The 16,008-nt window shown below is 35.4% G+C and overlaps 1 protein-coding gene across 4 annotated transcripts in view; it reads left to right on the top strand.

Annotated features, from left to right (window-relative positions):
* Window positions 1-14,486, top strand: part of SLC26A7 (solute carrier family 26 member 7) — a 190,425-nt gene extending 175,939 nt beyond the window's left edge. For all 4 annotated transcript variants that reach the window (XM_029222430.1, XM_029222431.1, XM_029222432.1 and 1 more), the window contains 4 exons: window positions 4,407-4,507; window positions 9,897-9,951; window positions 10,034-10,137; window positions 11,215-14,486. In XM_029222430.1, the coding sequence (XP_029078263.1) occupies window positions 4,407-4,507; window positions 9,897-9,951; window positions 10,034-10,137; window positions 11,215-11,250 (296 nt within the window). In that variant the 3' untranslated portion in view covers window positions 11,251-14,486. The remainder of the gene's footprint in view (window positions 1-4,406; window positions 4,508-9,896; window positions 9,952-10,033; window positions 10,138-11,214) is intronic.
* The last annotated feature ends 1,522 nt before the right edge of the window (window positions 14,487-16,008 follow it).

The following is a 16,008-nucleotide window of genomic DNA, read 5'->3' as shown; positions in this document are numbered from 1 at the left end:
TTTGGGTTTGTTATTGTAGGTCTTTTTCCCTCTCTTGTGTTTCCTGCCTAGAGAAGTTCTTTTAGCAATTGTTTTAAAGCTGTTTTGGTGGTGCTGAATTCTCTTAGCTTTTGCTTGTCTGTAAAGCTTTTAATTTCTCCATCAAACCTGAATGAGATTCTTGACGCGTAGAGTAATCTTGGTTGTATATTTTTCCCTTTCATCACTTTAAATATGTCCTGGCACTCCCTCTGGCTTTCAGAGTTTCTGCTGTAAGGTCTGCTGTTAACCTTATGGGGATTCCCCTGTATGTTATTTGGTTTTTTCCCTTGCTGCTTTTAATATTTTTTCTTTGTATTTAACTTTTGGTAGTATGGTTAATATGTGTCTTGGTGTGTTTCCCCTTGCATTTATCCTGTATGGGACTCTCTGAGCCTCCTTGATTGACTATCTCCTTTCCCATGTTAGGGAAATTTTCAACTATGATCTCTTCAAATATTTTCTCAGACTCTTTCTTTTTCTCTTTTTCTTCTGGAAACCCTATAATTCAAATGTCCGTGCATTTAATGTTGTCCCAGTAGTCTCTAAGACTGTCCTCAATTCTTTTCATTTTTTTCTCTTTATTCTTCTCTGCAATAGTTATTTCCAGTTTTTTGTCTTCCAGGTCACTTATCTGTTCTTCTGCCTCAGTTATTCTGCTGTTGATTACTTCTAGAGAATTTTTAATTTCATTTATTGTGTAGTTCATCATTTTTTGTTTTCTCTTAGTTTTACAAGTCCTTGTTAAACGTTTCTTGTGTTTTCTCCATTCTATTTACAAGATTTTGGATCATCTTTACTATCATTACTCTGAATTCTTTTTCAGGAATACTGCCTATTTCCTCTTTTTTTTTTTTTTTTTTTCTGGTGTGTTTTTATGTTGCTCCTTCATCTGCTGTGTGTTTCTGTCTTCACATTTTGATTAACTTAATGTGTTTGGTGTCTCCTTTCCGCAGGCTGCACATTCATAGTTTCTATTGTTTTTGGTCTTTACCTCCAGTGGCTATGGTTTGTTCAGTGGGTTGTGTAGGCTTCCTGGTGGAGGGTACTAGTGCTTATGTTCTGGTGGATGCGGCTGGATCTTGTCTTTCTGGTGGGCAGGACTGCATCTGTTGGCTTTTTTGGGAGTGTCTGTGACCTTATTATGATTTTAGGCATCCTCTCTGCTAATGGGTGGAGTTGTGTTTCTGTCTTGCTAGTGGTTTGGCATAGGTTGTCCAGCACTGTAGCTTACTGCTTGCTGAGTGGAGCTGGGTTTTAGGGTTGAGATGGAGATTTCTGTGAGAGCTTTCGCTGGTTGATATTACATGGAGCTGGGAGGTCTCAGTGGACCAATGTCCTGAACTCAGCTCTCCCACCTCAGAGGCACAGAGCTGACACCCAGCCAGAGCACCAAGACCCTGCCAGCCACACGGCTCCAAGTCTGATGAGAGGAAAGAGAAATACTGGCTCGTGTGCAGAATCATCCCACAGATCACAGTAATGACACCTTCAGCTTGATCATGGTGATGTTTTCATGAGTTTTTGCATATGTCCAAACTCATCAAATTGTATATAGGAGGACATTGAAAATATTGCTGGTACAGTTCCAGGCCACTTTTTTTTCTTTTGTTTTGCATTTAGTCTAGTTTCACTGGCTCATAGGGTGCAGCGTGCAGAGATCTCAAACCCAGCACCTTCAGAGCAGAGTTTCTAGCTCAAAGTGGTTGCACAGCATCCCAACTCAAGATGGAGGTGGAGACAGCAGGCTGTGTGTAGAGCATCACTGTCATTTTAAGATCTATTGCTAAATATGTCAGAGGTTTCAGTTATTTATTTAATCCAAGCCATTGAATTTTTAAACATTACTGATTATTTTCTTTGTTTAACAAGAGTACCCAGATTTACGTAGTGATGTGATGGTAAGTCTTTGACAAATAACTCTTGGAGTGGGGGTTATGGCATGGGATGTTGGAAAAGCACAGATTTGTTGCACTTGCCGATTTCCATGGTATAAATATGTTTTCATTAAACATAGAGCTTGAAAAGATATGTACACTATTGACATTCTGAAAAGATGTAAACAGAGCTGGTCTGAGATGTCTTTTAAAAAATCATATACAGTTTATTTTCTAAAACAGATATATTCAGGAGAATTGCATACAAGCCCTTCAAATTTTGAACTCCATGGTACATTGCAAACAATTAGCCTTACTAAAGTTTTTTTATATCTAACTTTGTAAGGAAATATCTACTCCATTATATATATTTTATGTATGTTTATCTTGTTAATTGTTGAACTTTTGCAGGAAAGCTTATGTGATATTTAATTGTTATAGATTCTTATACTCTTAAAATTCAATAAAATATTTCCAAATTGGATAAAAATATATTTATGAATCATAAAAAATTTGCAAGGAAATACATATCACAAACAAATAATTGGCCAAATGTCTTAGCAAATATTTTAATATTGATCTAGTAATTCTGCCTCTGTAATTCTAAATAAGGTGGAATAAATGTATCTCTAAACTAATTAATGTAGTACCAACCTATATGTGTGCATATGTGTGTGCATGTGTGTGTGTGTTTGTGAGACTAGGAGATAAAAGGAATAAATACCAATCAACATTCCACTGTTTATCTTTGCTTAGGATACATATTTTTATTTTTCCTGTATTCTTAAACCCTCTCTCCAATCTCTGATAATGAGCAGGGACACATTATATCTGAATCTATAAATAAGAGCCCTGGTATAGTAGGGCTAGGTCCTATTTTAGTTAGGCAAATATTGAATTATAATGGTTACTACCGAGTAGTCAGTGGAAGAGCTAAGTTGTGGTCACTTTTCATTTTGTTTGAGTTTCTAATTTACCATTTGGAGTCAGTATCATAGCCTGAATCTATACTTACCCTCAGCCCTCCTTCTCATGGGAGAAAAAGGGAAACAGAAGGCACTACTAGAGTGCCTGGCATGAGGTAGGCCCCCAATAAATATTGATTGACTGGGAGCAGTAAAAGTTTGAGATCTCAGACTATCATTAGTGTTTAATTAAAGCTGTCCACATGATTAGAATGCTTAAAATTCCATCCTGTTTCTACTTTTTGGAATTAAACATACCCTTCAAGCTTACTTTTGTGTGAAGCCTTCCCTGATTGCTCCAAAGAGACTTCTTCCTCTTTTAATTTTCCATTCTCTTTCATTTTTAATCATGTGTTATTTACCAATATTATCCTTGGCACTCAAGGATAAACTCCTAGAAGAAAGGGATAGGATCTTGCACATTTGTATGGTTCACTTCATTTCAAAAAATTTCTTGAACAAACTCATGCTCTATTGTTATTATTTCAATTAATAAATATGAATATACATCTAAAGATGAAACTTGGAAACAAATCCTATACCTGAATACTACTCTTAAAATACATTAAAAATTACTTTGTAGCATTTCTTAGTTTTTAAAAATACCGATTTTCCCTCATACTTCCCTTCAATGCTAATTGAGAAACAACCATATTCCAATTTTTCTGTAGCCACTATAGAGGAAAACCATGGACATTTTAAATAGCAAAACTATTCCAATTAAAAATGTATATTTTCAGAGAATTTCATAATAATGAATGAATTGGAGTTTATTTGAATTCCCCCTACTAATGGTGGGGGAATCTTGGCCTACATGATTTGGTCTCAGAACCTTATCACTCTTTAGAGGGACCTCAGATGTGGTGGCCTGTCACTGTTTAGAAATATGTCATTTCACATGAGAAAACTGTGGCCCTGAGGACATTAGTGAGAAAGAGGTCATGAACTCCTAATTAAAAACAAAATTCCCAGCAGGTGCATTCAGAGTCAGATTTACTATGAACCAAATGAAGCTTAATTTTCAGGCCCCTCACACAGAACGCTTCTAAGTCTGAGGGACACGCTCCAAGATAGAATCTTTTCCTTAGTGTGACACGAAAATTGTATAAACTTCAGACACCACAAAATAGGGCTCTACCTCTGGGCATACGTATGAAAGAAAATGTGGGATATTGTGCAAAGAGAACTTTGAGGATGTCTAGCGGCCTCAATTCTGGGCTGTGTTTGGCACTAACTTGCCAGTCTCCTTTCAGAATCGTCTAAACTTGCTGAGCTTCAGTTTGTTTATCTGTGAAATGATACTGGTAATTAAGTTAGCCCATCTTCCTATCTGAGTTATGTAATAATTACCTGAGACAACATTTGAATATTCAAAAATCAAAGAGTTCAAAAATAATTAGTAATTAACTGAAAAATGTAAAAATTAAAAGTGTTTGGAATTGACCTTGTTAAACACGAGGCCACCATTAATCTTCCCAATGTTCAACAATATCAACAGTAAAAATCTCTAAGAATTCTCCCTAACTCAACTCTGTTCCTCCTACAGAAGAAGCAACACATCCCTGCCTGAATCAGAAGTGTTCTTTAATCCTAGATTGCAGTGGATTGACCTTTTATGACTATTCTGGAGTCTCCATGCTTGTTGAGGTATTTACACAGCTTGTGTTTGGACTGATTCTTTCCCTTCCCTTTAGTAACACGGTTTCACCAGCCTCTCTCTCAGCTCTGGGGTTTTGATCCTGCTTGTTTCAATACTCATCTCATCCATTCTCTCCAAAGGGCATAGACTTTATTACTCCCACTACTGTAGATTTCTTTTCAGGAGATGCTGTGAAGTTTCTAGCTGTGTGTGAATCTGGAGAGCGCGGGAGGAGTAGAGGTGGGTATTCATGTGGGGTGTTAGAACAGAACATAGACTTGGGATGTAATGGGTATAGCAGATGCTGGGCAGTCAACTCCTAGGTTTCTAGAAAGAAGGAGAAAAGTCCCCTCCATGAGCAAGTGGCCTGATGATGGCAGGATGTTGTCTCTCACATCATGGATGGGTACAGTCTGACCTGAAACCATTCCTGGTCTCTGAAATAATACTCAGTGCAGGGTTTTTTCTCCATTCTCTCAGACAATGGTGTCCTCTACCCCATGATATCCATGGGGTCTCCATGATCCCGGTTGCAAAAAATAAAAGTTTTATTTCTTTAAAACTGAAGCCTCCATTTAGTTAGATGGAACACCTAATTTTGCCAATTCAAGGAAAACTCAGACACTTCCGGAATTGTTTCCTCCTTTTTTTTTGAGTAAATACTAAGTCAACAAGGAATGTACTCCCTTTCTTATTTCCATTTATTCTCTCCTCAATACCCTAAATATGAGGGAGGATCTTGAGGATCAAGCAATGTCTATTTCTCAGCTGTCCTCAGTCCTCCATTAGCTTCTGCTGTGTGGAACTTGGTTCATCTCGCCTTTGGCGGTTTGTTTCCCAGCGGTTCTCTTACCCTGGCTTCATACAGTCTCCTGCTGTGTGAGGCTTTGTATTCAGCCAAAAACTTAATCATAACCTATGGCAATTTCTGGAGCTCTTTCCCTGCATATTTCCCTTCTTTCCATTACTCTCTCCCATAAATTTCACCCACTCAGTCCTTCCTAAATGCCAGTTCTGTCTTCTCAGCTCAGTAAAGTGGTTGCATTTTGCTTGGGTCCACCCCGCTCATCATGTCACGGTCCACAAACTGCTTTGAAGCAGAAAGCTGAGATGATCTGAGAGCTCACGTCGTTTGTTTTTTTTTTCTTTCAGAAAACTCCGTCCTTTTCTGCCTGTTCCCATTGCCGGAAAACAATTTATATATTTTCTCCATTTGTCTACTTATTTACGAAGGATAGGATAGTCTTTATATTAATTACTCTTCATGGCCAGAAGTCAAAATTGGACATTGACTTTTAAAGAGTTAAAACCAGTAGTCCTAGAAGGTCTCACATTGTAGATTTTGATTGCTTTCTCATGGTGTTGCATAACTGTCTCTATTCATTCATATTTTAAATTTGAAATGTCCAACCTTTCAAACTCAAGATAGTACAAAGGTCAGCTTCAGTCTGGCTTTCCTATGAAGATGGGGTGGGACTATGTGAAGAGAAGCAGCTTACTATGTGACAGAGCGTAGTCTCAGATCTATCACACCTGCTGGGAGGTGTTAGGAAAATTGTCTAACCTGTCTGGATCTCAGTTTATTCATTTTGTAAAAATGGGGGGGGCGATTTTGTTTCAGATTTAGTAGATATTAAAAAAAGAAATAAATTATGCAAAAGAATTGAATTTTAAATATCCTAGGCCTTAAATCTAGTGGCTGTTTTTGGTAACTTTTCCACGTGTAATATGCTTTTAATTTCTTGTTGCTCACCATAAAAACTTTGCACAATTTGGCATAGGGTTGAACCTCAATACTTTTCTTGCATCTAAATCCTGACTGTAAACAGAGAGTCTCTCATCATTGGAGGGCTTCTTGTGTTCAGCACTTTTATTTACTGTGTTGCCAAGGTCTAGAAGAGCACTGTTAAACCTATGTGTATAAGGATCACCTGGGGAGCTTATTTAAGATGCAGTCTTTTGATGGAGTGATCATTTTGAAATGTACAGAAATTTTGAAACATTATGTTATGTAACAGGAGCTAACACAGTGTTGTTGGTCAATTATACTCCAAAAGCAAGCAAACAAACAAACCCATAGAAAAAGAGATCAGATTTGTGGTTACCAGAGGCAAGGGGTGAGGGGAGGGGGAATTGGATGAAGGCAGTTAAAAGGTACAAACTTCTGGTTATAAGATAAAAAGTACTAGGGATGTAGGTACAACATGATAAATAGAATGAGCACTGCTGTATGTTATATATGAAAGTTGTTGAGAGAGTAAATCCTGAGAGTTCTCATCAGAGGAAAAATATCTTTTTTCTATTTCTTTAATTTTGTATCTATATATGATGGATGTTCACCAAACTTATTGTGGTCATCATTCCATGATGTATGTATGTCAAATCGTTATGCTGTATACCTTAAACTTATACAGTGATGTATGTCAATTATAATTCAATAAAACTGGAAGGAAAAAATGCAGTTTTCTGAGTCCTGGTTCTGGCCCAGGAATATTCATTGAAAACAATGTAGTTTGTCCAAGGATTATGTTTTGAGCAACACTAGACTAGGATTGTCCTTTTACTGGGAAAAGTCAGTATGTATATTTTTTGTTTAATTGTATTTAAAATTTGTTTTGAATATACTCCAGTATTTATTAGCTGTCCTCTCTAGATATTGCAAATCAGGACTTGGAGTTAGTAAAGAGGAGGAAATGGTTACTTATTGTCAGTGAGTTTAAGATCTAAGGTTGAAAATTCAGAGGAATTCAAATAATCTAGGTTTTGGGCATGGTGAGAAAGAAACTTTTAAGAATTCATCTTAATGGTTTTAAAATACTGCACAACATAATAAAGGAATAAATCAACTGATGCATTTTATTTTTAAATGGGCAGAAAGACATTTGCCCTTCTGTATATACAAAACCAGCAGTTTTGTATCAATTTGCTTTCTTTCTTTTTTTTTTTTTTTTTGTGTTACGAGGTCCTCTCACTGCTGTGGCCTCTCCCGTTGCGGAGCACAGGCTCCGGACGCGCAAGCTTAGCGGCCATGGCTCACGGGCTCAGCCGCTCCGCGGCATGTGGGATCTTTCCGGACCGGGGTACGAACCCATGTCCCCTGCATCGGCAGACGGGCTCTCAACCACTGCGCCACCAGGGAAGCCCTTCAATTTGCTATTTTTAGTTTCCTTATTACTATTTAGTTTATTTCATCATGGTTACAGTAAATTATGATGTATGTTACAACCATAAACTTTAAATATAGACAAATTCTAGGTCCAAATATTAGCTACATAACTAGTTCTAGGATCTGGGTTCAAGTATTTGTTTGCTTTTCTGTAAACTGGAAGTAGAAATACTTCGAGTTGTTGTGAAGCTTAGAAATGACATATTAGAAATGACAAATGACACAAAGCATATAAAAAGGTTTCTAGAAGTTAGTTAAGTACTCAATAATGCTAGCTTCTATTTGTTCTCATTTTGCAAAAGTCATTTCTTAATATCACTGCAACTAATACTATTTCTTAGTTCCTGCCACCCTGAAATAGGGTCCAGACTAAAGAGCCACAGAATCTCTTCAGCCATGCATGTCTTCCTGCTTCCCAAAAACACTCCCTGGATTATTTTCTCAGTCACTTTGGTATAAGGAAGATTCTCCTAAGAGGTATAGGTTGAAGAAAATGGAGTGAATGCTATTTGTTCTTCTACTTAGGACACTTCTACTTAGTGAACTAGAGAATATGTTTATCAGCATCAATAAACCACCCATAGCAATGTGTTTGTGCTTCACTGAGCTTAAGAAAAAGTAAAACACTGACAGATCACTTTGAATTGTCATTTTAACTTAGGAAAACAGAAGCCATTTATTCAATGGCAAGTCTCAGACCATGTATTATTTATTTGTTTATTTGCTTGTTTATTTATGCCCAGAGTGATGTCTCCTATTATTCCACAATTCTTCTACCATAGAGATAACTGCTTATTGCTGGAAGAATATAAGGGAAATCTTTGGGTGTATCATGCATACCCTTAAAAAGTTTTGTAAACGCAGCATTCTACATTTTATATGTATAACACTTTACTATTACGTAACCAAATCCATCCTACTGTTACTAAAACTTCTGGATTTACTGAGTTTTGTTGGCTGACTTTGGTCTGGGTGAATTTAAGATCAGGCCCTGGTCTGGGTGAATTTAAGATCAGGGCCTTCAGTAAGGTTGTTACTACTTGAGATTTTCTAGGACTTAAAAGAAGGCAAGACCCTGCAGTATGCCAAGAAAATTAGTCAGGGTCTCTCATCTTGGTGGACCATAAAAATGGAAGTTGGGCAATCAAACTTGGCTTTGATTATAGTGAGGTTCTCAATTTACTGTCCATGGATGGGGTTTAGAGAATCCATGAATATGTGCAAATTGTTGTAAAATATTAAAGTAAGCAGTTTCATCATATTCACAGATGGGTCCTTGACTTCCAATAAAAGATGGTTGAAAACAATTTTATATCACTTTTATAGGGAAGGAAAGGTGGTGTTTTTATTTTTATTAAATAAAATGGAAAATGTAAGCAGCAAAACTTAGTTACATAAAAGGTAAATGCCAGGACATGGAAGCAACCTAAATGTCCATCGACAGATGAACGGATAAAGAAGATGTGACACATATACACAATGGAATATTACTCAGCAATAAAAAGAAATGAAATTGAGTTATTTGTAGTGAGGTGGATGGACCTAGAGTCTGGCATACAAAGTGAAGTAAGTCAGAAATAGAAAAACAAACACTGTATACTAATGCATATATATGGAATCTAAAAAAAAAGAAAAATGGCACTGATGAACGTAGTGGCAGGGCAGGAATAAAGACATAAACATAGAGAATTGACTTGAGGACACAGAGCAGGAGGGGGAAGCTGGGGCAAAGTGAGGGTAGCATTGACATATATATACTACCAAATGTAAAATAGATAGCTAGTGGGAAGCAGCAGCATAGCACAAGGAGATCAGCTCAGTGCTTTGTGACCACCTAGAGGGGTGAGATAGAGAGGGTCGGAGGGACATGAAAGAGGGAGGGGATATGGGGATATACGTATACATATAGCTGATTCACTTTGTTATACAACAGAAACTAACACAGTATTGTGAAGCAATTATACTCCAATAAAGATCTATTTAAAAAAAAGAAAGAAAGAAAAAATGGTAAATGCCTTGCTGGCGTTCATCTTCCTTTGCTAAGACCATCTCTTTTAGAAGTCGGTCAGAGTATGCCTGAATGTGTTACAATGCCACCCCCTGGTGGTGTGGTATCATAAACATTGGCTTTTTTTTTTTTTTACTAGAAATTCTGCCTTCTGAAGTTCATCTTATTCCTTCCTGCCAGCTATCCTGAATTAATTGTGGGTGTACTATTTTAATTCTTCCAGGTTTCCACGGACTGCAAGAACAAGAGTGTGGATGTATCATTAGTCCACTGCACAGGTAAGGGAGTATCCTTGGCTAACATTGGACATGATCCTTCTGCTGCTACATGTAACCTTATATCATTTGTGTTTTCTTATAGCTTCTTTGATAAAAGCAATGAAATACTGGGGAGACCTAGATTCAGAGAAACCAATTTTTTTTGAATCAGTATCTGCTGCAATAAGTAACATCCACTTAAATAAGGTGAGTTGAGCAAGTTTGCATGCCAGAATTATAAGAAAATTGGAATGTAGAATACATGGGCTTTGCATTTTTTATATTAGCCTATTATCCCACTGACATCTAAAAACCTATTAAAATGTGCCCCCTCCTCAGAGTCCTCTGCTACAAGTAAAGGAATTTTTTCATTCCTTTTTTGGACAAGTTATGAATTGTTTAATAATTTGGATCTTCCAACAATATCACTGCTTAGAGGATTTGGTGATCACCTATTAAGTGCAAACTGCTTGCTTATAAAAATAAATGCATCTTCCAGGATCCACTATCCTGGGAATTGGAATCCACCTCTGTCAAATGCAAAAACTGTAAATATAGCCTTATAGCTTTTTGCTGCTCTCATACCCTTTACTCTAAGCTCATACTGCCACCTTTGGAAATACTATTTACAGAGCCCAACACTCACATGGTTTGAAGTGTCAAAGTTATCTTCCAATACTGGGCTGTATGGTTAGTTTAAGAACTGTTCCTAGAACTTTGATTTCCCATAATTTTTCTTTGATTTTGAATTGTTTGGCCTTTCCTTATCCCTAGAACAGCATCTGTTATCTCTCTGAGTCATCCCTATTATGTGCAGTTAGAAGAGTATGTATTTACAGAATAATAATAATAACATTATTGTTATTATTGTCATTTCTACTACTACTATTACTGCTGCTGCTGCTGCTGCTACTACTGTTATATACCTAACATTCACTTTGTGCTCATTATGTTCCAGGAATGTGCTAAGAGCTTTACCTATGTTACTTCACTAAATGTGCCACAACCTCATGAAGTAGATACTATTATTGAACCTATTTTTAGAAATAAGGAAACTGAGGTCCAGGGAAGTTATACCATTTGTAAGTGATAGAGCCAGTTTCAAAGTCAGCAGTCTGACCTAGGACCTGGAGCTTTAAACTTCTATGCTCTGATGCCTCAGAGAATATCCATTTTCTTAGCTTGGCTGGACAGCTTGCTTCAGTTACTACTGTTCTTTGACTATGATATCGACTTAAGGGTTAAGTAAGTAGCAATTGCTAATTTCTTCCCCTTCTATTTCAGAATTTGAGCAAACTCAGTGACCACAGTGAAATCTGAGACTCTTTTGCTGCAGTACAGCTCTTTTCTTTAGCAACTGCCCCGAAGAGGCCATACTCAAGTATTTTCACAACATTTTTTGTTGTGTAGATCCTACAAATGACCTCTACTAAAATAAGTGTGATGTGACTTACTAACCACATAACCGCTGCTCAAGGTTTGCCAACAATTTTATCTAATCTTTGTTAGTAAGCAAATTCACTTTGTAGGTTATTGTATAGTTATTTTATAAAAATCAATATGCATTTAGTTTTAGTGTACTGAAAGGTAAACATGAATTTATTTCCTTTTTTCATACCAAAGTATTTTGTGTTAATTCAGTTTGCTGTAGTTCATTTGTAAAAGTGAGGAATACTTTGTCATATGATAAAAGATTTAGAACATTTGCAAGCCATTTGTAAAAATGCAGGATCATCTGTAACTAATACATAAAAACAACTTAGCAAGTGTGCCATTTTCCCTAACCAAAGAAGCCATTAAATATCAATAAGCTTAAATGTTACTTCATGCAATATGATTATGAAATTCACAGAAAGTAAGTCAAACAAAAACAAATGGCAAACTAGAAACTATTCTTCTCCATACCTTTCCATGTGTGGATGTCTTCAGGAATGTTTTCAACATAAGTAGTATCCCAGTGAAACCATGTCCTTGACATTAGTCTGTTTTGCTGTAAATATTGGAAATGCTTAGGATCTTCAGAACTTATAGCCCTAATTTCCACATTCCCACCCCATAAAAGTTTCCATTTTCAGCTTTAGTTTTTTTGGAACCAGAGAATGTGGAAGTTGAACCCCTTATGATTTTTTCACAAATATGATTTTTAGAAAAGAAAATATCACCAGTAGAATAGCTTTGTACTTTTCCAATATAGGATTAACTGTAGTAGTTTGGGACTTTCCTATTTCAGAGAGATAGTCAATATAATATAATACATTTATCTATCTATACCCCTATAGATAGATAGATCTCCTTAGAATGCTTTTTCTTTTCTTTTGTTAGAAGGGAGCTTAGGTAAGTGATTATCTTTTAACCCACTAAACCACCAGGGTATTGACAAATAAATACCATAGGCCAGGCTGACTTGTATAAGTTATTATTTTCATGTTTCTACATATATTTTCAATCACATACAATTATATAGTTTCATATTTTTATCTAACAATTTGATTTACCTATGAAGAAATCTCACTTTCAAAGATAGATGTAGATGCACGCTTTAGTCTTAAGACATTTTAACTGTTCTAGAAATTACCAGTTAACAAAAAGCCAAGTACTTTAAAGTGAGTTTGAAAAGTAGTTTGAAAACAAATTTAAAGACTCGTAATTTAGGTGTTTTTGAGAACATCTGTAAGAGTAAATTCTAATATCTGCCGTGTGATGTAATGATTCCTAGCAAATGTGTAGTAAACATTCACATGGCCCTTATTTTTACCATTGAGTCCTAGGCAGACAATGTAATGAAATGAAAGGGGAATAATAAACATTTCAAATCCTCGTAACTTATTTAGCCATGTCAATTCTGATTGACATGAACTACAAACGGTAGTTTTTGTCCCACAGGAAGCTTCAATCCTTTCATCACTAATTTGGATTGAAATGAGTGAAGCCAACTTTTCTTCCCATCAAATACTGTTCCAAGAAATTGTGGAAGTAATAATTAGAAGTAAAATTTCCTTAAAGAAAGGAATTTCACTCTCCTTTTCTGATTAAATTATTCCAATGGTGGATGGTGGCAACATTCACCATCACTAATCCATTGGTCATTGGCACATAAACATGAGTCAAGGGAAGTTAAGAAAGAAATATATTTTGCTATGTATAAATTGATGTATTTCTATGCAAATTTAGTCTATTATTAAATGCATGCACTGTAGACATTTTCTAATTTGTTAGAGATTATGGACTGTAGATGGCGTTAAAATCTTTACAGGTAATCAATGGATGGTTTCTTCTATTTTATTAACAAAGCTGACAACTAGTTGTATGAGAAGATGTATTTGAATGCATTTCAGTGTTTATAATAGGCATCTAATGGATAAAACTTAAAAGCTAATAACTTTGGTGTCAAATGTTATTATATTCAAAGTAAAGGAAGACCAAAACATGTACCATAAATAACCCTTTGTTCTAAGGCTTATCCTGCATAGTAAGATCCCAGTGACTAGACCTGTAGGAATCCCTGAAATTGAGTTTTGAAAGCTCAACAACTGAATATGAGTTTCAGACACACAAGATTCTAAAACATAAACGTTTATTTCAAAGCAGACATTAATAACAGGAGAACTATAATATGGCACTGATGCTAGACTGTTTCTAGTCATGATTAATTAGTTTTATGAGATTACCTTATTTTTGTATATGATAAATTACTTTCATATTACTTATTATGGTAAAATAAAATTGGGAAAAATTAAAACTGACCTATAAGACCAGTTAAGGACCTAATAGAGTGACATATATAAATTAACCATAAAGTGTGTAACCAGGAAAAAGACTGTTAAATTATATTTATGCAAATTAAATGCCCTTAAATTTTACCATTTGTCTTTCATTTTAAAGGTTATTTTCCCCTGATTATATGATTCAAGTGTTATAAAGTCTAACTTGAATTACTTTGCAGTAATTTATGTGACAGATCTCTACTGTATAAATGTGTAATGTAATGAGGAAAGAAATCTCTCTTTTTTAATGAAAACATTAATGTGTTAATACCCTGTATGGATAATGTTTTACATTTAGCGGTTACCAAAATATATTAGTATGTTTTTGAACATACATATGCTTAGAAATGCATGTTCTGCATACTGTAGGATGATCGTCTAATTCAATGTAAAATATGCTTTTTGGCAGTGATTTTGTTGCCAGATTTTCAATAGGGAGTTAAGTGAGGCTTGCACAATCTTAAGATTTTTAGTTAAAAATCGTATCATCTAATATGTCACACATATTTTTATATTTTTCAATGCATTTAATTATCTTTTAAATAATCCTTTGCCTGACTCAGCATATAACAACCAATTTACATGGAAATAAACTGAAATATGGTAACTATTATGCTTAAATGGATTTGTGTCCATTATTTCAAATTATTCACCCTCCTGTAAAGCAAATAATACATTTTGCTGTCTTAGACTGACCACAGTCTAATGTGTTGACAATTCCTGGATTAAATATTCTTTGTAATTTGTTCTTACAAAATTTAAACCTAAAATTGTAAGGTATAGTATGTCAATTTATGGAAGGCTAATAAAGTTACTTTTTGCTGCAACACTACATTTACACAATCCTTTTACACCAGGTTTAAATCCTTTGTGTTCTAATTTTAATTAATATATAATTTAATTTTTTAATTTGTTTGGGTTCTTCATTTATATACTGTTGTTTGTCTTTCCTGAGTTTCTAGGCTGAGTTCAATATTCTCCAGAATTTTAAAGGTTACTGCTCAAAGAAAAAGAAGATAAGTCAGTCTTCTAGGTGTTGGAGGTATGGCAGTGAATAAAGCAGAAAAAACATCCCTTCCCTCATGGAACTTACATTCTAACAAGGGAAGACAAAATAAATGGGATAAACTTTAAATACCTTTATTATAAGTTAAATGATAATATGTGCTAAGAATAAGAATAAATTAAGGAAAGAAGATAGAAAGTATGGCAGAAAAGTGGGTGTTGTGTCCTGAGATAGGGTGGCAGGAATGGTGATAACAGGAATGTCTTAGCAGACTACTATGATAAAATACCACAGACTGGTGAGCTTAAACAATAGACATTTATTTCTCAAAGTTTGGTAAGTTGGGAAGTCAAAGATCAAGGTGGCAACTGATTCAATTTTCTGGTGAGAACTTCTTTTCTGGCTTGTAGCTAGTAGTAGACAGCTACTTTCTTGGTGTGTCCTTCACATGGTAGAAAGAGAGTGCTCTCTGGTCTCTTCTAAAGGATCCTATAAACCTATAAGCTTAGGACTTCACCCTTATGGCCTTATTTAACCTTCATTACTTACCTATATGCTCAATCTCCACATACAGTCACATTGGGGGTTAGGGCTTCAATATACAAATTTTAGGGAGACACAAGTCCATAGCAAGGAGTTATAAATTTCTTATATATTAAAAAATTCCTTTTTATGTCTGAAAATTAGGCTTACTAGAATTTTATTTATATTTAATATAATATGATGTTTTTGCATCAAAAACATGAGAAATAATTGTGAACTCTCTGGTTAAAGCATTTCAATGCTAGAAAGTGTAGGTTAGCATAGATATTACTAGCCATACCTGGCTACTGAGATGAGATTCTGGCCATGAAACATGTGAAGTGGTCAGAATGGGTTTGCAGTATACCAATGGTTATTCAGAAGCTGAGACATTGTATTCTGGTGATAGTTTCTAATGATTAGCCATCCTATTTTGAAGATAGAATTGAATTAGTTAGCTTTCCCTTAACTATCATATTGTTAAAGAAAATAACAAGAGACATGCTTAATTCTACCAGTTGTCACAGGGACAGGTGCAGAACAGAGTCCTGATGCTAACTGCAGTGAAAGCTTTCCACTTTTTTGTTTGTTTCTTTGTGTTTTTTTTGTTTGTTTTTTTATTAAGAAGGAAAGAATACTAGGTTACTACAAATTAGCTAAGTGCTCTGAAATTATGGCTTTCAGAGTGCTCATTATGAAAAATCCTCACTCATTTTCTATTGATCCAGCAACAGGAAGGTTATCTTGGTCAAACATATTTCCTTTCTGTCCTAAATAATAAAGACC

Source organism: Monodon monoceros, unplaced genomic scaffold (genome assembly GCF_005190385.1).
Source record: "Monodon monoceros isolate NGI ecotype Baffin Bay Population unplaced genomic scaffold, NGI_Narwhal_1 Super_Scaffold_14, whole genome shotgun sequence".
Taxonomy (NCBI): Eukaryota; Metazoa; Chordata; class Mammalia; order Artiodactyla; family Monodontidae; genus Monodon; species Monodon monoceros.
The sequence above is the reverse complement of the archived record's forward strand: the minus strand, read 5'-3'. Positions and strand labels throughout refer to the sequence as shown.